A 24252-nucleotide genomic window follows, 5' to 3' on the forward strand; every position below is an offset into this window, starting at 1 on the left:
AGCAAATTGCAAAGTTCCGATTTGAATTCAAGGCTAAGGGCCTTCACAATGCGGGCCGTCCACGTCAGTGGTTCTAGCACGCCACCTAGGAAAAAAAAGCAAAGAAGATATTTCTTCTTCCAATTTAAGTGGTTTCATTGCAAATGGCTTTAATTGAGTCACACCTACTCTGCATGTGACTCCTCTCCCTTCTCTCATCTCCTCTACCGGACGACAAAGCGATGCCCGGTGGCAGCGGCTTAAGAAGGCAGACAGGCGACGGCTCAAGCAGGAGGACAAGTGGCTCGAGGGGACGACATGAATCTAGCCAGAGCGGCGGCACATGGGGCTCGTGATAGGCGGTAGGAGGCGGCTCGATGCGTGCGGCGGTGAACGATGACAGATGGAGCTCGCGACAGCCGGCGGTGGTGGATGGAGCTCACGACAAGTGGTGGGCTCAAAGGCGGCGGCTTATCCTGCCGGGGTGGCGGCGGATCCAGCGAGTGGTCGCCTCCTAACAAACTCCTGACGAGGACATCAACTCTTATGCTAGCGTCCTAGCGAAGACGTACGATTTTGAGTTAGGTGGATTCATGCTGAGCTGGTGACATTGAACCACTTGACACGTTGACGCATTGTGAAGATCCTAACAAGCCAACCATGCATGCCACATGCTGTGTGCAAGCAACATGCATGCATCTTTAATCTATATCTATATCTATACATTTTCATTATAAAAATTCAAAGATGCTTCGTTCACCCATATGTGCAAAGAAACACTCGGTCTTCATCAATCTGAGTAGACCTACGCACTTACGCAGTAATATCTAAGAACAAAAGAGCTACACACGTACGAGTCCGGTGCGAGGCCTGCCTGGAGGAGAGAGACGAGATGGCGCGGCAAGGATGTTACAGGCGAGACAGTAGGCATCGTTGAAGGTACAAAGATTCAACATATCTGAAATAGTAGTACCATTATAAAAAGGAGTATATATAGTTTAATGGCTTCGTTACATTACTGGTGAGACGACTCCTAGAGGAGCCAAAACAAGAAGTACTGCTGCTGTTAGTATTGTTAGGATCCACTCTTGTGCAACAATAGTGTGGAAGAACAATGTTGCATGGGCGTCTATTATTATTTGTAGGTTATCGTGGATGAACCTGTCTGTTGCTTCAAAAGCCCTGATGGTCACCGCACCAAGGATTGATCCACATTCACCTGCACCGTTCATGACAAAGTGCTTTTATCTTTTAGTAGCAGTATTAAAAAAGATGTAAGAAGTGAAAAATAGAAAAGTTCGAGCATCCTCCCCGTGCCCCCGCCTGATCGGACGGCCGTAGGAGGCCACCGCAGCAGCACCTCCATCGTCGGGGGAATCTCCGCCCGCGGGCCCCACGCCGACAGCCACAGAGAGGACCCCGCCCCACACACGCAGCACGAACGTTGCCACCTTTCCTCCACTCACCAAAGCCTCGGTAATCCCCCCCGCCCAAACTGCGAGCGAAGCGAACTGAGCTGCTCTCTCTCTCTCTCCACTCTCCACCTCCTCCTCCTCGGCTCCTCCGCGCCGCGTTGCGGATCGATCCGGCCGCGGGGTGCGGGGTTTGCATTGCATTGCATGGGGAAGCGGAGGGCGAGGGGGAGTAAGCGCCGTGGCGGTGCGGAGGGTGGGGGAGGAGGGAAGCGGCGGAGGGAGGGGGAAAGCGATGAGGACTACTGCTTCGTCTGCAAGGATGGTGGCCGCCTCCGCTTCTGCGACTACAGGTTCGGTTCCCGTTCCGTTCCATCCAATGCCCCCTCCCCACCATTCGTTGCTTCCCGTCTCCGCGGGCGCTCTGTCGTGGCTGGCCGGAGTTCCCTAGGGTCGGTAGTACTGAAGCTGCATGCGGTGCGAGCTGCCGGAGCGAGGGTTTAAGCGAGGTTTTTGGTAGGCAGGACTCGTCGGTGTGACGTTGTGGCTATGGACCCGTGTATCGCTGCCGAGCAGTAGGCATTGATGGCCAGCCATTGCTGCAGCCTGCAGGTACCACACGGCACCATTGGGCTGCAGTGTTTTAGGCCAGTGAGCGAAAGTTTTATGGGTAATAAATATGATACCATGAAGATATTTTTTTATGATATGAGCTTATTAATGAAGGGAGAGCTGAAATAAAACCCTGTATGCACAGTTATCTAGACAATTCTTCGTGTCTTTCATGTAACCTAAAAAACAACAACAGATGAAACTATGCATCGAGAGAGGATGTTTTATCCTTAGTTTCAAACATTTTTAGATAACATGTCACTTTAGATAATCGTGTCCATAAACTTACTGGGTTTGTAGTTGTAGGCGGAAGATACATTTCGTCTAGTTGAGTGCATGACGCAGTGTCATGTTGTAGCAGTGAGTTCAGTTCGTGGAGGTTGTTGCGTGTTGGGCATTTATTTATTTGACATAGTATCTATCCATTGTTGTTCGTCTGGTAGGTAGATGGATCGCTGCCTTAATGGATTACATGTTTCATTTTACTGGTTATACATTTATGCCTTCAATCGTCTTCCAGGAACTGCCACAAGGCTTACCATCCTGAATGTTTGGAGAAGGATGACAGCTTCCTCAATTCAGATGAACAGTTCATTTGTGGTGAGTATTGCCGTTCTTTCGGTAGTATTGCTATGACTTGACTGTTGCGAAAATGCTTTTGGTTGGGCACATGAACGGATTTGATTCATGGTATTTGAAATATTATATTTTGAATAAGATATCCCATGTAGTGATTGTTCTTTCTACCTTTGTTGCGACACCCTGTGGCATGAAACAGAGCCACCACCCGTGAATAGCAAAACTCTGTAGTGTCACTCAGCTAACTAAGCTGGGGAAATACATAAGAAGTATTCTGCATAAGCTGCTAACATGTCCATGTTCAGGCTTTATTAAACCTAATGCATGTGACAGCCTACCTCAATTAGGAGTTGACATGTTCACTCATGGTTTTTGTAGATTCCATTTTTCTTATTTCAAATTGTCTTCAGTTTCCTGGTGGATTACAAATTTCTTTATAACTGACCTCAATGCTAAACATGACAGATTGGCATACATGTTTTATCTGCAAAGGGCGTTCATACTACCGATGCTTTTGTTGTCCGGATTCCTCTGTTTGTCGTGCTTGTGTGAAACAAGCAGAATTTGTCCCTGTCATGAGGAAAACAATGGGATTTTGTAACAACTGTTTGAGGTTGGCAATCATGATTGAGAAGAATGTAGATGTTGACTCTGATGGGGTAATGATGCACGTCCTTATAAACATTTCAAGTTGCCTTATGTTAGTGCCATAAAGCATTTTGGTTTATCTAATTTGTTTGTTTTCCATAATATCGAGATCTTAGATAACATTGTATGCTGCAAATAATTGTTCCTTACAACTGTAAGCAGTTCCTTTAATGTTGTTTAATAGGTGTGTTTCTTATGGTATTGTCGCTTGCATAATATTCAGTGGCATTTTATAGTTCATGTTTAGCCTCTATAGGAATTTCTCTAAGGTTTTTAAATTTGAGTTAATGCTACCTGTGGCAAGTAGATATATGCCAACCAATCTCTACTATTTTGCCTCTTTTCTTCCTTGCTCTCTCTCATGATATATAGATGTTTCTTTGTTGTCTAGGAGAGGGTTGATTTCAGTGACAGGGAGACATATGAATTTTTGTTCAAGGATTACTACTGGGAGATAGTTAGAGAGAAAGAAGGGTTGACATTGGATAATATTCGACAAGCCTGTGCTCTTCTCAGAAGTGGCTTAAACCATAATGAACTATCAGAATCAGAGAATCTTCCAGATAGTGAGCAGAGTTCAGATGATGATTTCTTGGGCAATAGTGATGACAATGATGAGCCAGCTTATCCATCTGTTTTACATGGGACATCAAATAAAGTGAAAACCATATTGAAGGAAGGAAAAACAAAGAAAAATGTTTATGTGGATTGGGGTTCAAAAGAGCTTATTGAGTTCTTGTCATCGATAGGAAAAGATACATCAAAACCTCTAGATCAATTTGGTGCTGCTGAAGTTGTGAAGGAGTACATTCGGCAAAAAGATCTTGTGCAGAAAGATAAGAAAAAGCATGTCATATGTGATGGAAAGCTCTTGTCTCTGTTTAGGAAATCAAAACTGAAATATAACAAGATATATAGCTTGTTGGAAAGGCATATTGCAGCAAATATCACATCAGAGGATGAATCACTTGCTAGTTCCGAGGACAATACTGATTCAATTATGAAAAGGAAACGTCGGACCATGAATTCTGAATTGAGTACTCCAGAAGAGGTGTCTGAAAGATACAGGAGATGCTTTGCTTCTCTTGTCTGTGATAACATCAAATTAATCTATTTGAGAAGAACTCTAGTTATCGATCTGCTAAAGCAACCAGATGCGTTTGAACGTAAAGTTATTGGCTGTTATGTCAGAGTAAAGAATGACCCCAAAGGGTATAATCACCACAAGCCTCAGAAATTGTACCAGCTTGGACAAGTGACAGGTGATGTTCATCTCTTACCATTGCCTACTGCTATCCCCCTGGTGGTCGGTGAAGTAGTCAACATGTTGTTCTAGCATGCTGTTTATCGTTTCACCTGTAAATGTATTATTCCTTTGGCATGCTAGATAAAAAATTATAATGTATTGTACATCTGAATCTGAGGCAGACAGTACCCTAACCTGTAATTTTTTGTGATAAAGCATTAATTTATTATCTGCTAACCAAAGCATACACAGCAGGCATTAGGAAATCCTCGGAAGAATACAAGATAAGGGGCATATCTACTGATATTCTTTTATGTATTTCCAACACGTGGTCTGATGTCAAAATTTCAGTGTTGTCAGATGAAGACTTTGAGGAGGTACAATTTATTGTGCCCTACCTTGTTCCAACAACTCTGCCTATGAGTTGTTTCCTGAACTGCATTTACTGTGCATAGTTCTTTTTGTTTTGCAGTACAATGTCTTTCCCTCCCGCTATAACTTAGTATTTTGCCCTGAATGCTTGTTGATGTACAATTATCTTTTGCTGATAACAGGAAGAATGTGAAGATCTTCGTTTGCTGTCCCGGAAAGAACCTTCTAAAAGGCAAACTGTTGTAAGTTAATCTTCGTTGAAACTTTATTTCCCCAGAATACACGGTTTTAACCTTAGATGTAACTCAGGCTGCTTAAACTCTTGTTTTGGCACACATACTTTAGTGATAGGAGAAAAAAAGGTAACGTTTGGTGCTTGGCGGTGTTGAACATGGTTGGGTTACAAGCAAAAATTCCTTACACAAGATGGCTGATGATGTGGCTAAAGGAAAGGTGAACAGTTTACATAGGCAATGGTAGCAAAGAAGATTGAAATGCCTGTTGTCGTGGCAGTCAATGCAAAATTAGAACTGTTCCAAAGTTAGCTTACTACTACCTCCATCCCAAAATAAGTTCATCTAATTTGAACTAGAAAGATGAACTTATTTTGGAATGGAAGAAGCAACAAACTAACCTAGGTTGTATTTTGATAGCCAAGTGCTCTATCGACTATCGCTATTATACTAACAAATCCGTAGTGTGAAACTTTAAAGGAATATATATATATATATATATATATATATATATATATATATATATATATATATGAATTTATCTGTTAGTATAGTGTAGAAACTGTTTTTGAATTTTTAATGGCTACAAGTTCACGTGCAGGGTTTTGCACTCGGTAAAAATAGAAGATATTTAGTGCCACCCTAGTAAAAGTTCAAGGATTTTAAAGCAGGCAAAGGATGTAAAGCAACACTAAGCATTATGAAAATGGAGTGCTTTTGGTCTGAGGAAATAAGCACCAAATTTAACTAGCCTTTATACTCGCTGAAATTCACTTTCCATCGACAAATGGAACACTTTATCATGTGTATCTGGCATTTTGGTCTCTGCCGTATGGTTTGGGAATAGATTCAGAGATTGCTCACACTAGAAGCAATCTCAGTGTTTGATTCACCATTTGCATCTTGCATTATCTGAGTTTTGGGACATTATATACTTGTTTTATCTGTGTGCTATTATCCTGATACCATTCTATATTTCTTTTCATTTGAGAAGTAATTAGAAATGATAGTATGAATTCTTGTTTTACCTGAAAAAAATACATCACACATGTAACTATGCCTAAGCTTCTTTCAGTGCCCTGAACTAGATTTATTTATTGTACAGGCTGAGTTTGAGAAGAAAGCAAGAAGTATGCATGTGGACATAGTGAGTCATGTAAGTTTATTAGGAAATCTGATGAACTTTTATGCATCACGCAGTGCATTCTGAAATTGTGTATAAAACAAACTTTCTCATTTGCTAATCACTATTTCCATTATCTTATTTCCCATTGTTATGCTCTTATATTAAAAAAGTTATAGCGAATACTTTGGTGACATGTTCAAAACTATAGATTCTCTCCTTGTAACTTTACTGTTGGTAGTATTAAAAATACCAACCAACTTATAATTTGTTTTCTTGCAGTGGATCGACAAAGAACTTCAGAGACTGGACAAATTGATTGAAATGGCAAACGAGAAAGGTTGGCGTGATGCATATCCTTACCAGATTGAATTATTGTAATCATGTTTATGTCTGCCAAAATGAATGTATCTTGTTTTCATTTTCTAACTGTGGAGCAGTTATATGAGTAGTAAACTTTGTACAGTACAATTATATCCTTGACTGTATATTACGATGCACGAATACATTGACAAAAGAAAGCTACTACGAGCACCATCAGAAAGGCAACGCCTTCTTGAAGAGGTCCCTCAAGTTATTCCTGATCTAGAGGATAGTAAGGACTCTGAATTTCTACTTACGGCAGCAAACAAATCTTCTCAGAAGAATACAGGTTTGTTTTTAGGACTCCTAGAAATTGGTGCTTGTGCTTCTGCATTTACTACTCGATTCCATATTGTGTCATGAAGCCAATGGAAAGTTGGAAACAATGATTAGAGAGACCTGAAAATCACTTAGCCTGATTAGTTTCCCTTCTGGAATATTTTTCTTTTGTTTCTGTTGAACTTTTATATATATTAAACTTAAGGAAAGTAACACTATTGTGTTGCTCAGGAAGAGTTAAATTTTGATTGCTAATAACCTTTTTCATTGTTGTTGTTCAATGCTTTCCTTTATGAAGTTCTTAATTTCTTCTGTATAAACCCTGTGATTTTTCTGTAGGTACCAACAGGGATAGAGTTGATTGCTTGAAACGATGTTCAGAAGAAAAACTGAAAGGTTGGCTTATATAGTGTACATTCAATTGTTTTTAACACAATTTGAACGCTACTTTTTGCATAGGGGACAAAAGGAACCAAGTTTTTTGTTCGAAAAGTTCCTCAGAAGAAAAATCTGAAGTCTTGCTCATATGTACGTATGTCTTGTACAGCTTCCACTATGTCTATCTTATCTTTAAAATTCGATGGCGGTGGAGGTTGAGACCCTTTGAACTATGCTCTGTCTAACTTTAAATCAATGTCAGTGGAACATCACTATGAAACTGCTAACCACTGAACATCAGGGTTTGCGAAACCGCGATTATCGTGATAATCGCGCGAATTGCAAGGGGATAGGCTGCGGTGTTTGGCTGTAGGATTCGGCAAATATCGTGCGAATTCAAAAAATTAAATTGGTAGAAAAATTTTAAAAAAATCCTGGTGATAGTTATGTAATTCCTGAACCTAGTGGTGAAGAAATTTTTTGAAAAAAGCATGTGAATCAATCAAAAGAGGTCGCAAAGTGATTTGAGGTGAGTTAAATTGAAAAAAAATAGACAGAATGCCACAGTGCCACACGATAAGGAGCGATTATCGCGATAATCACTCCTGCTGCTGTGGTTTATTTTATAATATTGTGCGATTATCGTGCTGTTCTTTGTGAAACTTACCCACTATAAACCGCCACAATTATCGCACCAACTCGCTCAGTATCCCTTCCAAAACCATGACAATTTTGTTCAAAAAATTCGGATTCAAATTTGCATGGTTTTTGCGCGATTATCACTGATAATCGTGCTACTGCCATGCAGCGATTTTGGCTCCCTCCGCGATAAACGAAACCTTGCTGAACGTATAGCTGAAGGTTTGTCCATATGCATATCGAGATTGCATTATTAAGGCCCTATAATATTTGTTCGCTTAGCAAGTTACTATCTTCTAGTGTGGCTAATAACTGACCGATCATTCACCATTGTTGCATGGCATAACCTCGTCATGGTTTCATGCTGGTAGGATTTGAAGCTGGAGTAAATAGTACTTGCCCATTGAAATATGGCACAAAAACTTGTAAGAGAAGTCTTTGGCTGACCACTTTCCATGTTTTATTTGTTCATGTTACATGTGCAGGTAGCAACGGTGATGTTGATGCACCTGGAATGTGTTTAGAAAAGCTTGTCACTAAAGGTTTGCTCTTACTGCCCATCCTTCCATTAGTTGTTCCACCAGTTTCTAGTTATTCCTAAAGTTGCCGTTGCAATTTCATTCTGTTGACATATTCGCCGTTCTGGTTACCTGGCTGGTTTCCATCATCCATGTTTAATGATGCAGCAATTGAAGTCAATCCTCCTGGTGATATGCCCAGAACACATGTTCAAAACGATGGCACTGAAGGTTTGAACTTACTAGAGCCCTTTCACTAGTAATGCTATACTCCATCTGATAACAGAAGTAGGTCGTTTTAGATTTGTCTTCCTTCCTAAATGTAAATTATTGTATGATTTCAAGACACTTTTAGATTAATTTTCCTATTTTACCTTTTACTAAAATATAATTGTGAGGCATTGCTTGACACTATTTCTCCTTGAAAAAGTATGGTTTTACATTTGCTCTCAATTTTTTTATATGTTTAACCTTGTAACAAAGCCAGGTGGTTGCACAGTGCTAATACATGAAAACATCATCTTTGCTCCTATTTTTTCTAGTGCTGATAGGGTGGGATCTTATTTTCACATGCTACTCTTGGTCGTCTAGGAATTATTTATTCTTCTTTGGTTACTCCCAGTTTTACTATTTGTTCAAACATACTATTCTGGTAGCTACTGCAGCTCAAGTTATTAGCATTGATGACAATGAAGATGATCGGCATGGTAAAAGTGGAGACACGATTGTCGATCTGGATTCCGATGGAAGTGGGGGTCATGATACGACTAAGTCTCTATTATGCAGTGGTCAGGAAGCTGTTAAGGCGAAGGAAAAAATCTCAGAGCATTCAAGTGTGTGGTATTACAACGATCCTCAAGGTGACGAACAAGGCCCATTTACAATGGAACTGTTGCGTCACTGGTTGAAATCCGGACACTTCAGCGATGATTTTAGAGTCTGGAGAACAGGCCAATCTTGTGACTCCGCCATCTTGCTCAAAGATGCTTTGCTCCTGACAAGCTAAGCACTACTGAAGAGCCTCACTTTGTAATTAACTTGATGTCTCTAGATGCATGTACATATATGGCAGAATGCAGGAGGACCCCCATTCATGTAACATATTGTGGGGGGAGGGCCAGTCAGCGGGGTATGTATAATGTATGTATTGTCTGACGGTAGTAGAATGAATGGCTTTTTTTTTGGACCAAAGCGCTGCTCCTTTTGGTCCCACGGATGTATTTTGTGCTCATAAATTAGCGTGTTTATGCGAAGGTACTGGGGATGTGGACGTTGGCTTGGTGTTTTACCTATTGCAATTTGCAAGTTGCAACTGGTGCTCATCTTGTATGAATTTATGCTCCTTTTTTGTTCTGCTCGAAAAGAGAGCTGCTTTGAAATGACTTGAGTGCCGTGGACCCGTGGCGATGCTGCTGCGAGAAGTGAACTTTACATCATGTTACCTGACGTCTGAATTCACTTTCTTGTCGCAGCAAGCTCGCTGTGGATTCAAGTGTGGTTTTATTTGGTTAGGTCACTTAACTTTCTAGTTTTGTTGCTTTTCTTTTCCTTTGCACGGCATCAGCATGATTCCAGAATAGCAAAAACCCTGCAAATTATAGGAGCCAGGAATCTAATCAATATTTTTATTTTGGATGAGTAATATGATTGTGGGCGTCAACGTCGCGTCTATACGTAATAGCTGTATCGTGCACACATTGCTATTGCACCTGTTTTCTATATGTGAGAGACAAGCACTCAACAGGACGATCAGCAAGACGAGCCCAATCAACAAGCTCAAATCTTTTCTTTTTAAACTTACAAGTTTTACGGGATTTTCTCACAAATTATAGCTAATACCAGCAAATTATGAACCATTTTCAAAATTTTTATAGCTAATACCAGCAACAATTTCATAGATATAAAGAAATCCAGAAATTATCTAGAGTTTTATTGCGAAGAGTGGAGCGGCTGTATATCCAGGGATAGTATGGAGGTTAAGATTTACTATAGTGTGTCCAGCGTATACAAAACCCTTTCCTAGGCCGAAACCACCTGACGATTATCACGCAAAAAACACTCGAAATCCAAAAAGTTTGAATAGAGCCGCGACAGTTTATGTGTCAAAATTGTGTGATATCTTGTGATTATTGCAATATATATTTCGATAATCATGGTGACACTATCAGTATAGATAATCACGATATGTATATCGATAATCGTGGTGGTAGTGGCACGATCAATATCGATAATCACAAGGTTTTTACCTCTTTTGATGTAATATCTCCGGAGTAAATGTGGTTTTTTGGCTAGTTGAAAAATTGGTTAGTATGAACAGTTGCGACCTCTATAGTATTTATTTATTAAAAAACAATTCACCTTCTGACCATAATATGATGCTACATGTGTTATATTTGAAAAAAAAATTCTTCACCATAGAATTCTAATAAAGAGAACTATCTCCACATTTTTACGAATTTATTTCTAATTTTTTTAAAAAAATTGAGATCGTGCCCTAGCGGTTGACGCGATTATCATGGTAGTTGTCACTATTACCGCAGTTTTGTATACCCTGATTGGGTCTAGCAGGACGACGATTGTATTTGAACTTGTCTTAACCGAACAAACTTCGATCTTTGCAGACAAAGAATATCTTTTGTGCCCACCCGTATGTACTTGGAGCTCCGATGCATATGGTATATACGAGCAATGCAAACGTTCTTTACTCTGGATTTTCTAGATTTTCGTTAGCTTTTTATGCGATGTTTACCGAACAACTAAACGATGTTTTTTTTGCAAAATAATTTTATACAGAAATTTATCATCGTACCTTCTAAAATAGAATTTTAAGTTTGTAATAGCTAATTCCAAATCTTTTATTTGGACGTATGAGCTGGAGTCGACTTATATGGACGCTGGCTGCTTGCCTGCTCCTTACCAATACAGCCATCTGCACCCCCTCACACGTGGCTCAATACTGGCTCAAAGATTAACTAACTCGATTAATGTTGGCCCAAAGATTAACTAACTCAATTAATGTTGGGTCAGATACTAATTCGGATGTTAGGAGGAGTAGAGAAAAGTATTTGGTTTGTCTCAGCTGAGGGTTCGTCGATTATTTATCGAACAAGCTCGATCTGGTGACAGATTTGTCTTCAAGCCAACACTTGTCATTTGCAAAACAGGAGCAAATACAATCGGCTTTGTCATCTGCAAAACAGTTGCAAACCATGAGGCACTATTCCAGTCATTGTCCAATTAGATTAACACCCTTGTCTTTCCGCTTTCAATTATGTTTATATGTCAAAAATTAAATTTTCAATATTAAATTTAAAGTTGATTTCAAGTTTTTTTTTATTTTTTTAATATCGATTTTTAGATAAAAATACGGATATAAAATACATATTTTCGCTTATAAATATACCGTTCGGTAAACGTCTCTGAAATTGTGGAGCAGATTGCGTCCGGCGTTTCGAAAAGCAGAGGATTAACTGGCACGTGTGAGGGCTATATATATCCACCTTAAATTACAACCCAAGTCGGTCAGGTCTCACGCTAACTCCACCTCCTTCACGTCTTCCCTCCCATCCCCCACCAACAAAACCTCAGCACCAACAAACTTAGCAACAGACAAGCAGCATCGCGCGGAAGGCCATCGCCGCCGCCGCGCCGCGCCGCCACCACCTCCTCCTCCTCATCATGCTCCCGCTCCTCCTCCTCCTCCTCCTCCTCCTCTTCGCCTGCGCCGCCGTGCCCGTCTCGACCGCCCGGGACGCTCCCCCCGGGGAGACCGCGCCCGAGACGCCGCTCTTTGGCGGTGGCGGCGGCGACGAGAAGCCGAGCGCCTACGAGATGCTGGAGCGGTTCGGGTTCCCAAGGGGCATCCTGCCGGAGGGCGTGACGGGCTACACGCTCCGGCCGTCGAGCGGTGAGTTCGAGGTGTACCTCGGGGGGACGGAGGATATTCCGTGCGAGTTCGAGGTCGACGGCGGGTACCGGCTCACCTACCAGCGGCGGATCTACGGCAGGGTGTCCGGCGGCAGCATCAGCGACCTCCACGGCGTCACGGTGAGGGTCTTCTTCATGAACTGGGGCATCGACCGCGTCGTCATGGCGGACGCCGCCCACCTAATGTTCTACGTCGGTCCGCTCTCACAGTCCTTCTCGGCGGACAGCTTCGATGAGTCGCCGCGGTGCCGGTACCGCCACAGCGGCGGCGCCATCGCCGTCGCGGTGATGTAGAATCACCCGTTGAGTACGTACGAGTGATTATTGTTTGCAATCGGACGAAACAATCGAACACAAAAATGCCTTGCTAATTAACCGGTTCATTTGATTCATTTGGGATATTTATTTATTATTGATCTTTTTTCTCGTCTGTGCGTATGTCAGAAATTATATATTCTGTCAAGTTATTATTAGGTGGCCCAAATATGATTGAGATCACGTAGCATGATTTCCAGTTGCGTACATGCATGATGCATGATGCGTACATGCATGATGCATATTGCGTACTATTAATTTTAGTACGGACAAACATTTAATAAAAGAACCACGTTGAGTTGCATACACACTTGCAAATACCAGTTTATATACAACACATGTATCTTTATTCTCGCATACAATTTATATACTCCCTCCATGGCCGTGTTCGGCAGGTGAGATATGTTATCTATGGCCGCTTTCGGCAGGTGAGATATGTTATCTTATCTCACTCGTTTTTCGTGCGTACGCTTTTCAAATTGCTAAACCGTGTATTTTTTGTAAAAGTTTTCTATAGAAAAGTTGCTTGAAAAAATCATATTAGTCTATTTAATATTTTTAATAATTAATAATTAATTAATCATGTACTAATCTATTGCTATGTTTGTGCGCTAGATTCCCTAACGAATGCGGCCCATGTTTTTTTTATATAAAATCATTGACTGTTAGATCTACGCTTGACTATTCGTCTTATTAAAAGAATATGATTATTGATTATTTTGTTAATTTGATTTATTATTATAGGTACTTTAAATATAACTTATTATTTTACATATTGTATACAATTTTTAAATAAGATGAACAGTTAAACGTAGATCTAAAAATCAATGACGTCGTATAAAAACATGGATAGAATACTACATACATGTCTTCGTTCTGATATACATGCACATATTGACCATCATCTACAACGTACACTTGTTGTGTGATAAAGTAGAGTGGAGCTAGAAACATTGCTTGAATTACATAAGCACACTTATCAAGGCTAGGGTAATTAATAAAGTAGATGTCTCTTATATACATTGATATAAACACTTGTATGGAAATATGAACTGCCTACACGATGGTGATAGATTAGTAATTACTCCTTCCGTTTTTTATTAGACGTTATTAGCTTTTGAATCTATGTTAAACAATTCATCTCATTCAAAAAATTTTATGCAAATATACGAGATTATTAGTCATTCTTAAAGTTCTTCAGTAACAAATCAAATTGTCACAAACTAATTAATAATTTTTAATTTTTTGAATAAAATATATGATAAATGTAGAACCAAAAGCCAACAGTATCGAGTAAAAAATAGAGTGCGTATATTCTTACAATATTAGCATCGACGTGGAACTCGACAATTTAGCAAATAACTAGAGAATGTAGTGAGCACCATAAAACAATAATGGACTCTTACCTTTTACTTTGAGACCCAAAAGGAACTATAGAGTTCTCAAATTTGCTAGATGATATTGGTGCGATATTTTCATTTCTGTTAAACAAACATGGAAAGGTTCAGTGAACAGACCTAAATGGTTTCACCTCGAACCCAACAATCCTACAAGTGATTATGGATCAAGTACTTCTCATCCTCGCTCTGCAAAATATATTTTAAAAGATCATTACTCATCTTCCAAACAAAAATGGTAAGCTGAGGGCAGAGACTTAAAACAGAATATTGGCCCTTAACCCCAACATGATATCCATCCTGAAAAACAACAGCATCCTTACCGGCCTTGCATTAGGCAGCACAACCAGTGGGTGGTTGTCAAGAATCCTGTAAAGTAATTTAACCACGTTACTCCATATATAACCCATCGTACAAAGAAGATTTAAAGCAACCCACACAACACAATTATATTTTCCTTAAGCTCATCCTCTATCTTTTCATTTAGCTCCTTTGCTTGTTTATCGCTAATGGATGCTTCGCTAATATTGGGCTCTCTCATCTCGATATATAGTCCAGAGAGCCAAGTAAATGATAATTTGGAACTTTAATAGGTGAGTACGCTCAGACGGTCAGTAAAATAGTACTAGTCCAGTACTGACCACATAATGAGAATTCTCAATGCGATCACCACGTAGAACTTCTCCAAGATTCTCTGAACTTTCAACTATTGATTCTGTAAGAGGGAGGGGATAATAAGAGTAAGGTAGTCGTGTTTTCATCGATGTCAACTTGTTCACCTTCACTTGAAGCAAATCTTTCCTGGCATAAAAAACTTCGATAGATTGTGCGCTTCTGTAAGGGTGGAGCAGGGTTTACCTTACCGCGTAGCCCTCCAAAGCCACCACTCTATGGAGCGTGATTATTACGGTTCTTCCACAGTTTTATGTCGCGATAATCACGATTGTGGATAACACGACAGAGAAACCGATGGTTTGGTGAACACTGGGGTGGAGAACGAGATCACGATTGGTCATACTTTGGGTTTGGAGATGACCTTGACAATGAGGAGGTGGCTCTTTTGCTGCCCTTATGGACATGGGAGGCAGCTATGGTTGAAGTGGCCATGTCCCATCTCCTTTCTCAACTTGTACTTGACCGTAAAGTGGTTGTCATAGATGAAGCTCTTGTCGAGCTTGTGTTCCACCTCCGTGCCACTGCTGCCCCCGTTCTCTGGGATCGTGACCTTCGCGGGTAGCATCGCGACATGCTCCTGCACTAACATCTATGAGCGATACCCGAAGTGGCACCCCAGAATGCCTTGATGTGCTTCGCCGACGACATTAGCGGGAACGACCACTGAAAGAACCATCTCGGTGTCATTGCGGACAGCGCTGACGACGGTGCGATGCCCTTGGGCAGCGGGGCTCCATACCTATGAGCTTGTTGTCGCCACTAACACCCTTACTGGCGTCATCCTTGCCCCGACCTCCTCCTTGCCGTCCTTGCTAGAGACGGCTTCCTGCTTCGCCTCCCCTCCCCCACTGGAGCCTCACCTTGATCCCGAGGTGTGGTCTAGACCTCGAGGGACATCATTAGATCCATAAATGGCGCTCGTGCTCGCGGCATAGCTCTCCGATCTCCTCAACAGCGCATCTCCGACGAGCGTTAGGGTAAGAGGACTGGGTGCGGTGACCATGACTTTTGGGGTGCCAGCTAGAGTTTTTTTTTCTATTTTAGCTACGAAATCAGATGGTTTCACTAAAATGATCACAAAACCGTAGGATTTGCTAAAATGACATTATAAATAGTGATACACTTTTATCGTGACCATACCGGTTACACTATACTATGTTTTTTTTCTTTTCCTATAAAAACACTGGAAATGATTAAATCACCCCTCAGTCTCTCAAAATATTATTTCCCTGCAGTCCAGTGCTCGAAAAAAAGAAGAGAAAAGGCTCCCTAGGCACTCCAGTGCATGTGCATGCATGCGTCAGTGGTAAAAATTGTTTTCCACGACCAAAGCATTAACATATGTTTGTATGATCATATTTGACTTTTGAATATACACATAAAAACTATTACACAGTCAAGTGACGTACGCATAAAAATCATGAAAACAGGAAGGACATGACATTAAAAAGATCATTTTTCTATTACACTGTGACATTCCTAGCCATAGATGAGTTGGAGTGACAACTCTTACGTGATGATGTTCATGGACAAACCAAGAATATGACTACCCTATCAAAATGGTGCCCAACAACACAACCGGCTAGGATCAGCTGAAGTTACAAAGGCAACTACAAGTTAGGACTGCACAAAATTTAGCCCGTATATTCCGAGAATCAACGGTCTAGATCTTGTACTATAGTATTTTTGCTATAGTGCCCTAGCTAATTTGAGCCATCCGATTTTCATCTAGCGATAGAGATGCGACCGTTAAAGTTGCAGTTGCTATATCAAATTTAGTTGAACCGGATCCCAATGCAACTAGCACACAACTGCTCCCCGTAAAAAAAAGACTTTAATTTTTTATGTATCTAACGTTAATGTTTGATAAAAAAATATCAAAAAAATCAAAAAATATTCACCTATAAATCGTAAAATACTATCTATATTTTAATATTTACCAGCAATAAAAATATTAATTATGAAAAAGTTAAATAAGACCCATAGTTATCCAAATACTGGAGGCAGTATACGCTAATTAACATCGTCATCGGAAGTTCCCTCCCTTTCAAACCTTCTCCTGATCTCCTCTCACCTCCGGGCGCACGCTGCGAGCCGGCGAGTGGGGGACCGGCGGGAAGCGCGGCGGGCGAGCCGGCGAGGGAGGCGGCCGGGGAGAGGAGCTCAGCCGGCGACGCCGCACGGGGGCAGCAGGAAGCGAGGCGAGGCGAGCCAGCAGGCAGGCAGGCAGGCCAGATCCGCCGCCTTGCAGCGTCTCGTCGGGCTGGTGGGCAGGGAGAGAGGGGCTCGTCGGCTCGTCAGATCCGGTGCTTTTCTCCCACCTTACTCGATTTGGTCCGTGGCGCTCCCAGAAACTTTGGGTACGTATGCAAATCGATTCGGTTTGTCAGTTTGTTACTAGTAATACCTATGCCGCATGTTTTGATTGCTCATCTGCAACTACATTTTGATGGTGATGTTACAATGTTCTCACTAGCTAAATGCATTTTGTTAGTGTTATTACAGCTAGCTAGTCATTTGCACCCATGTATTGTTTGATGGACAAGAGGATCTCCTAAAAGGAGAAAGGTGATGAACATTTTGGGCTTGCTGGTTCGTTTTCTGCTTCTATGGTAGGCAGGTCTAGATTAATGAAAAGAAGAGCACAGATTAGGTGTTACCCATGGTCCAATGGAGGAAAGATATAGAACAAAATTACAAGAATTGACTGCCTAAATACTTAAATTAACCAGAATACTTCAACTTGCCTGAAAATGTTGAGGCTTACAAGCAGCCCCATATTTTCGCTTTTGCTTATGCTTATAAGCCACAGTTTGAATTTTCAGCCCTAAATTTGGAATAGATTTTGGTGAGGTTTTTTATAGTAGTTTATTTTTTAACCTTGACTTTTAGATCGCGAAGAGCACATATATAAAAGTTTATTTATAAATTATTTTCATTTGCAAATACGTCATTTTACTTTTTCCTTGAATAAGCCAAACAATCATCCCCAAGATCTCCTTTCTTCCGTCTGTGTGAAGTTATGTGGGAATGTGGCTTGCTTGGAGATACCATACATGTGTGTTGAAGAGCAAGTTGCAATATTCCTAAACACAACCTTAGGAATAGGTTAGCTGCTATCAATTTTGATAGATTGAAATGGAACAGTTAGCCGGTACTTAAGAGCTGTCCTCCATGACATGACATAGAGAGCTCAGAAGTGAGCTTATTACGCCACCTTCATTGGATACCCCAATCAAAATTGCGGGCAACTCTAGGAGGACCAATATTCCAAGGTATGAAATTAGCCACTGTTTGCTTGAGAGTTAAGTTGATTTTGTTTAGCTACTAAATTTTATTCAGTAGTGTTTTGCAAATATTCAATTATTTGATTAAAACTAGTTTGCTAGAACTTTAACCAGGTATTTCACAAAACTGCAACAATTAATGTTTTTATTGGAAAACTGCAACTTTATCCTCTATATGAGTATGACATGTGGGCCCAATGTGCAATAACATGAGTATTGCATCTGTGTATGGCAGGTGTGCCAAAGCTTGTGAGACATATAAGGTTTCAGCTTTATGTTAAAATCATGAACTATTGTTGCAGTTCTCTGAAATGTTTAGTAATAGTTGCAGACGTTCTGACAAAATAGTTGTATCTTTCTGAAATTTACTCAATTTTATATAGACAACTAGGATTATATTGGAGCCATTGATGGTACCATATGCAGGCAACTTCTAGGAAGTCCATGGAGCCTTGTTTTTGTGGTAGGAAGTCCTTTCCAACCACAAAAATAACATGAGGGAGCTCTCTCACTTTTGGTACAACACAAGTACAGTAAAAACCCAATGAAAATGTTAAGAAAATTTAGAACAACAGATGAAAGAAATAAACAGGCCTATCTGCTAAAGCCACATCTCAACAAGAACTGGAGACAATAAATAGTAGATTTGCCAGCCATCAACTTTCCTCCTGATAACCTAACGCATAAGCTAACCGTAATGTGGCAGCGAAACTCTAGAATGAGGATTGGGAAGTGGCAACAAGGAAGAAACGAAAAGGAGGAGGACTCCCTGCAAGGAGCGGGTCTCACCAAAGGTGGAGCGGCAGTCGCGTGGTGGAGTAGCAGGGATTGGGGCCAGCTTGGTGACAGAGAAGGTGGTGGCGAGGCTGTGCCGCTGTGCACTGAGCCTGTGACTTTTTTGGAGGCAAAAAATCCGTTCAGTCTGAGCCAGTCGCTTGTTCTCCCGTGTGAGGCTAAGAGACCAGTTGATGCGTCGTTTAGACTGTGCTGGACGCCTGGACCTGATTATGAGGAGTAAATCACCCACCGAGTGCAAAATTTTGGATTAGTATATGGTCACCATGATGCTGTAGTTTTGACTGTTATGTATGCCTGTTTTCTTCCATTTTCATATTCCTGAAACCGTTGAACCAATTGAATGGACTAGATCACTGTTTACATTCATTCAGGTTTTAGAAATGCATTGACTTATAATTTCAAGTTGGCTCAAATTTCATGAACTTGATATGGCATGTGCGGTGCGAGCAACAGTAAATCACCTACATCATACATGCAGATTACTTGTACATTTTTCTAAATTTCTATAGTTTGTAACATATGCATAATTCTATTCACCTTTTCTGACAAATAATTCTCTCAAACTGTCATGATCATTCAATACAGAAGATTTCCTTCCGTTTTCTCATTGAATGAATGGAGAAAGGGATTTGCTGAATTTACTGAGTTCCTTTCACACAGATTGGAGTATGATTTTGAGAATCTGAGTAAAAGAAGTTGGTAAAGTCAACTGTCTCTTACGATGGATAAGATACAATCTGATTGCCCTTATCCTGGATGTTTCTTCTGTGTTATGAAAGAGGCAAACCCTGGTAAACGAAGAGCAAGTGTACTGAAGTTTTTTAGGGAACTTCCTTCCCAAGACGATGATGGTCAAGTTCTCCCTATTAGTGGTCTTTGGAACACCGCGATGGCACATCCAAATGACCCTGAATTCATCAACCTGGGGATATTTGAATGCATGTCAGCTCTTATATGGAAGGGACTGAAAAATAGGCGCTGGCTTTCTCATGATCAGAATATTTACATCCCATATTATGCAGCACACATAATTGGATCCTACACAATGAATATGGAGGAGTTTGCGGAACGTGCTGTTCGTGCTGGTGTAATACCTCCATTGGTTGAGCTCTTACGGGGCAGGCTGACTTGGGTGGAGCAAAGGGTTGCTGTTAGAGCTCTGGGGCATTTGGCTACATATCCCAGTACATTTCCTGCAGTTTCTGATCATGGAGAAGTACTTGAACTTGCCATTCAACTTGCTTCAAGTTCTCTAGAGATTGTGTATTCTCACTTCTACCAGTTTGTGGACCGAAGGATTGGTTACCATTGTGATCTTCTGACACGAGGCATGGGTGGTGTGGAAATGGAATCCCGCAAAGCTGAGGAATGGGCTAGCCAACTCCAGTGCTGGTCTTTGCAACTCATTAACTGCTTTGCATTTAAGTCTGAATTTCTCCATGATATTTGCAAGGCTGAATTTCTAGTCAAGTTACCTGGAATGTGGGGTGGACTTGTAAATGAGAATTCACCTGCTGGTGTTGGTTTGCTAAGAACTATCTGCCAGAGCAAGCTTGGCCGAGGTCATGTTGCTAATATTCCTGGTGTTGTCGAAGCTCTGTGCAACATTGCTCGTTCTTCAGATGACTGGCAATACATGGCTGTTGATTGTTTGCTTTGGTTGGTGCAGGATTCAAATACATGCCATAAGGTATAGTCTCCTTAATTACATCGCATGCATTACTTAAAGGGAATCTACAGCATGACCAAATAATTTATTTAAGTGTCTTTGTCTTAATAACTTGAGGTCTATTCAGAATTAAGATACTTCAGATTATAACTCTTTAATTGAGGTTGCTTAAGACCTAACACAGTAAAACACACAAATTATCTGGAACATATTACAACCCTTTTAAGCAAACCACACCAGATATATTTAACTCTGATGATAAATTTTAGTTTCGGTCAATGGAGGCATACACAAACTCTATTTTATAATGGGTAGTTATGTTGATTGATTAGCATTTTAGAAGGTTGTTTTGATGAGACCTATGTTGTCGCCTGTTCTTTCTTTTTCTTAAAGATACATTGGTGGTCCTTATGTGTTTCAGTTGTTGGCAAGAGTAATTTTATATTTTGGCTGCTAATACAGTCCGAATGCAAGCAACACAGATCTGTTAAGTTTTAGTCACACGTTTTGTTTCCCTTGGTACAGGTAATAGATAGAGTTGCCTCAACATTGATAGATTTAGCTGATATTTCAATGCTCGGTGATTATAAAAAACTTGGTGATACTATTGTCACAGTGCTCCAAGAATGTATGCAACAATATACGAATTCACGGAATTCAATTAGTACTCACACCAGAGAACAAATTGATGAACTCTTGAGTTCCAAGCAGAGTTTAAAATTGGAAAAGAATATGCCAAAGGAGGATCTTCATATAAAACAAGCAGCAGCATTGGTTGTAAAATTGGAAGGCAATTCACTTTTCTCTTCAGGGAACATAGCAGGAGCTGCAGCAAAATACTCTGAAGCACTTGCACTGTGTCCAATGAAGTCTAAGAAAGAAAGAGTGGTGCTTTATAGTAATCGAGCGCAATGTTATCTTCTGCTGCAGCAGCCATTGGCTGCCATAAGTGATACTACCCGGGCATTGTGCCTTCACAGTCCTTTGAATCGCCATGCCAAAAGCTTGTGGAGAAGAGCTCAAGCATATGATATGCTTGGTTTAGCAAAAGAGAGCTTGTTGGATGCAATTCTTTTTATAAATGAATGCTCTCAGTCGAATGATCCTGATCTGTCACTAAAACAAAATAAAGTTCCTGATTATGCTGAGCGTCTGGTGAAGAAGCAGATGCGTGCAGCTTGGTTATTCAGGGAGGCAGCTCTGAAACATGGGGGAATCCATTGTGAGGGAGAAGCTAGTGATGCTTTTGGTCAAGAGGCAGATGACTCTGAGTGGGAAACAGCTAGTGAAAGTGAGGCTGAGAACGATGCAACTGGAGAGGCAGACGATGAAACTGAATGGAAGAATGATAGCCACCAACAAAATTTGTATGAGAAAAGCTGAGAACCAGGTAAATTATGTCTCCTGTTAAATTCTTTGCAAGAAGAAACATGAATATTAGTGGAAGTGATTTTGATGCTTGCACTGCAAAGTCTTGACCAGAAGTTTTTCACGTACAATATTCCTTATCAACCCAGGAGATTACATTTCTATTTTACTATGTCCAAATCAGTTGTCACTGAGATGCCTCTGGTTTCCATTAATTTGCAGGTTTCCTTCTTCAGGATGATTGTTGGTGTTGCTTATGTTAGTGGAAACAATGGAACCACCTGCTTGTCTTCTGTACGAGTAAACTGAAACGAAGTGTTATAACAAAAGGAAACAAAGTTGTGAACTAGATGGAACCAGCTTACGGAAAGTCCTGCAATAATGGCTAATGGCTTTCAAAAGTGACAAAGCTGGTGCCACTGTAACTATCCTATTGGGAACGAGGCTGATTTTTTCATTGCCGTTTATCATTTCATCAGTCATCACCATGTTGGATTAGTTGTGCTTGTCAGTCGTTCGGTCGTGTGTTCTATTTGGGGGTAGTTTCATGTTCGGTGTTGTAAAATGTGTTTCACCGATTTTTCAGCTTTTGAATGGACAAAACTGTTATTATTTTTTTTGGTGTGAAGTTTTGCCAGGGGGCAAACACCGTGGCACTGCTTTCTATGTGCTGCACGGATTGAATGTACATTTTCTTCAGGATGGACGTTGTGCTTTCATATTGTAATGTTATATGTATATGTTTGAGGATTAAATTGGTTTCTGGATTAAGTGTTTAGAAAAGTATGTTAACATCTACAACACCAAATTATGTTTATTAAATCCACCATTGACTATAAAATATCTTATTTTCATTGAAAATGTTATTGTATTTTTCTATAAACTTTGTCAAACTTAAAAATATTTAATTTAAGACAAACACAAAGTGACTTATAATATGAAATATATAATATTATTTTGCCCTTAGTACATGTAGAGGACTAAGGGCAAAACAACACTATTGTCTCTACAACTAGAACCGAATTAATGATCCTTTCAAGGAAAGAAAAGACCACAGGAGATCAGGAGCTACACAATGATCCATCAACAGTCACGGTCGTGGTGTGTATGGGTTTTGAAGATACGGCAAACGCATTTGTCTTTAAAAAAAAGGTTAAATCAAGCTGACTAAACCAAATAAATTTGGTTTGGTTTTTTCGTTCTCGGTGAACCCGAACAGACTGTGCCCCTTGCTTGAAATGTACTCTAGCAAGTAGCAAGCATGCTGAAGCAAAAGCTAAGAATTAAAATGACTGGTATCATAGGATCCAAAGAGATGGATGTAACTAAAATTATTATTGTATCCATAGAGGTTATTAGAGCAAGTTCAACGGTATAGTCAACTACTAACTCTAATTCATCTATAATCAATCTAATAGCCAATTCATACAATAATTACCTATACAGTATTAATACATGGTCCCACATATCATACACACTGTGTCTTAGAGTCCGTGTTGCAGCTGACAACAAATTAGTAGCGTACTACTCTTCTCTCTCCTCTCTTGTCTCTTTAAAATATGTTTATAACTGGCTTATAGCCTGCTATTGTACTTGCTCTTATCGCTGCTGTAAGTATTATGATCGTTGCAGTAATTGTCATATCGTCCATAATGCTAGTGTTGTCATAGACTCCAAGATCCACGACGATGGTCATTGCCAACTGAAGATCCATGGTGGTGACGATGAGCGTTGCTTGTGCTGTCACATGATCCATGGTGACTGATCGCCCACACACAACAGCGTTGTCATGGGTCTGGGCCGAGATGTCCATAGAGGGGAAAAAGTTCACTTTCACTCCCTTAAAAATAGACCGAATCTAATTCATACCCCTCAACCAAAAACCGGATAGGACGGCTCCCCAAACTATTGAAACCAATGCAATTTAACTCCTCCAGCGGTTTTAGAGAGCGGTTTTGCTGACATGGCATTGATGGGGCGGTGTTGACTTGGTCTTAGTCTCGCATGGCGCTTATGTGGCACTGCAATTAAATCTTGCACAAAACTTGATGCGGTTCACCGCGCCATGAACGATCTCACTATGTATCTGTGTCGATCGTAGCAGAGATAGTTGAACCAAATCTTGAATAGAACTTGAGTGCAAAGAACAGGGGATTGATTGCTTACCAGAAGTCGTCGTTGCCGCGGGGACAAATGACGTCGGCGAAGGCGCGGACGTTCTCGGGCTTGAGGCCGGCCACGATGGCGAGGCTCTCGTAGGCGTCGACGCCCGGGAGGCCGCCAAGGTAGCCGTGGAACGACTTTTCGGGGCCATAGTAGTTTTGGCGCTTGGTGTCGACAGGGACCAACAAGATTGGCCGGACAGCGTCGTCGAAGAGGCTGGCGTGGAGCTCCGGCGTGAGCTGCGGGTAGTGCGCGTCGAACCGAAGGGTGCT

At 40.9% G+C, this 24252-nt stretch overlaps 3 protein-coding genes across 6 annotated transcripts; all 3 read left to right on the forward strand.

The window, feature by feature from the left end:
* Window positions 1–1490: 1490 nt before the first annotated feature.
* Window positions 1491–9646, forward strand: LOC102720881 (uncharacterized protein At5g08430-like). 3 transcript variants are annotated; one of them, XM_006655271.3, is made up of 14 exons: window positions 1491–1744; window positions 2524–2603; window positions 3048–3241; window positions 3622–4492; window positions 4732–4853; window positions 5031–5090; window positions 6187–6237; window positions 6487–6557; window positions 6699–6856; window positions 7186–7242; window positions 7306–7374; window positions 8349–8405; window positions 8550–8612; window positions 9038–9646. In XM_006655271.3, the coding sequence occupies exons 1-14, from the start codon at window positions 1599–1601 to the stop codon at window positions 9385–9387; spliced, it is 2349 nt and encodes a 782-aa protein (XP_006655334.1). In that variant the 5' UTR covers window positions 1491–1598; the 3' UTR covers window positions 9388–9646. The 3 variants fall into 3 exon arrangements, with proteins under 3 accessions (XP_006655334.1, XP_015692824.1, XP_040380049.1); XM_015837338.2 differs by having other exon boundaries at window positions 9047–9646; XM_040524115.1 differs by having other exon boundaries at window positions 9168–9387.
* A 2267-nt stretch (window positions 9647–11913) lies between these two features.
* On the forward strand, window positions 11914–12992 carry LOC102721167. Its single transcript, XM_015837478.1, has one exon. It carries the CDS (start codon window positions 12060–12062, stop codon window positions 12600–12602), a length of 543 nt encoding a protein of 180 aa, XP_015692964.1. The 5' UTR covers window positions 11914–12059; the 3' UTR covers window positions 12603–12992.
* A 3742-nt stretch (window positions 12993–16734) lies between these two features.
* LOC102709926 lies at window positions 16735–22519 on the forward strand. 2 transcript variants are annotated; one of them, XM_006654358.3, is made up of 4 exons: window positions 16735–17055; window positions 19441–20470; window positions 20975–21839; window positions 22040–22519. In XM_006654358.3, the coding sequence occupies exons 2-3, from the start codon at window positions 19502–19504 to the stop codon at window positions 21830–21832; spliced, it is 1827 nt and encodes a 608-aa protein (XP_006654421.1). In that variant the 5' UTR covers window positions 16735–17055; window positions 19441–19501; the 3' UTR covers window positions 21833–21839; window positions 22040–22519. The 2 variants fall into 2 exon arrangements, with proteins under 2 accessions (XP_006654421.1, XP_040380059.1); XM_040524125.1 differs by lacking the exon at window positions 16735–17055 and having other exon boundaries at window positions 19366–20470.
* The last annotated feature ends 1733 nt before the right edge of the window (window positions 22520–24252 follow it).

The sequence above is a fragment of the Oryza brachyantha genome, chromosome 5 (genome assembly GCF_000231095.2).
Source record: "Oryza brachyantha chromosome 5, ObraRS2, whole genome shotgun sequence".
Lineage (NCBI taxonomy): Eukaryota > Viridiplantae > Streptophyta > Magnoliopsida > Poales > Poaceae > Oryza > Oryza brachyantha.

Coding starts and splice junctions, on each gene's coding strand:
- LOC102721167 (XM_015837478.1), top strand. CDS start 12,060: ATGCTCCCGCTCCTCCTCCTCCTCCTCCTCCTCCTCTTCGCCTGCGCC.
- LOC102709926 (XM_006654358.3), top strand. CDS start 19,502: ATGGATAAGATACAATCTGATTGCCCTTATCCTGGATGTTTCTTCTGT. Junction 20,471..20,974: donor ATTCAAATACATGCCATAAG/GTATAGTCTCCT, acceptor CCCTTGGTACAG/GTAATAGATAGAGTTGCCTC.
- LOC102720881 (XM_006655271.3), top strand. CDS start 1,599: ATGGGGAAGCGGAGGGCGAGGGGGAGTAAGCGCCGTGGCGGTGCGGAG. Junction 1,745..2,523: donor CTCCGCTTCTGCGACTACAG/GTTCGGTTCCCG, acceptor ATCGTCTTCCAG/GAACTGCCACAAGGCTTACC. Junction 6,857..7,185: donor ATCTTCTCAGAAGAATACAG/GTTTGTTTTTAG, acceptor ATTTTTCTGTAG/GTACCAACAGGGATAGAGTT.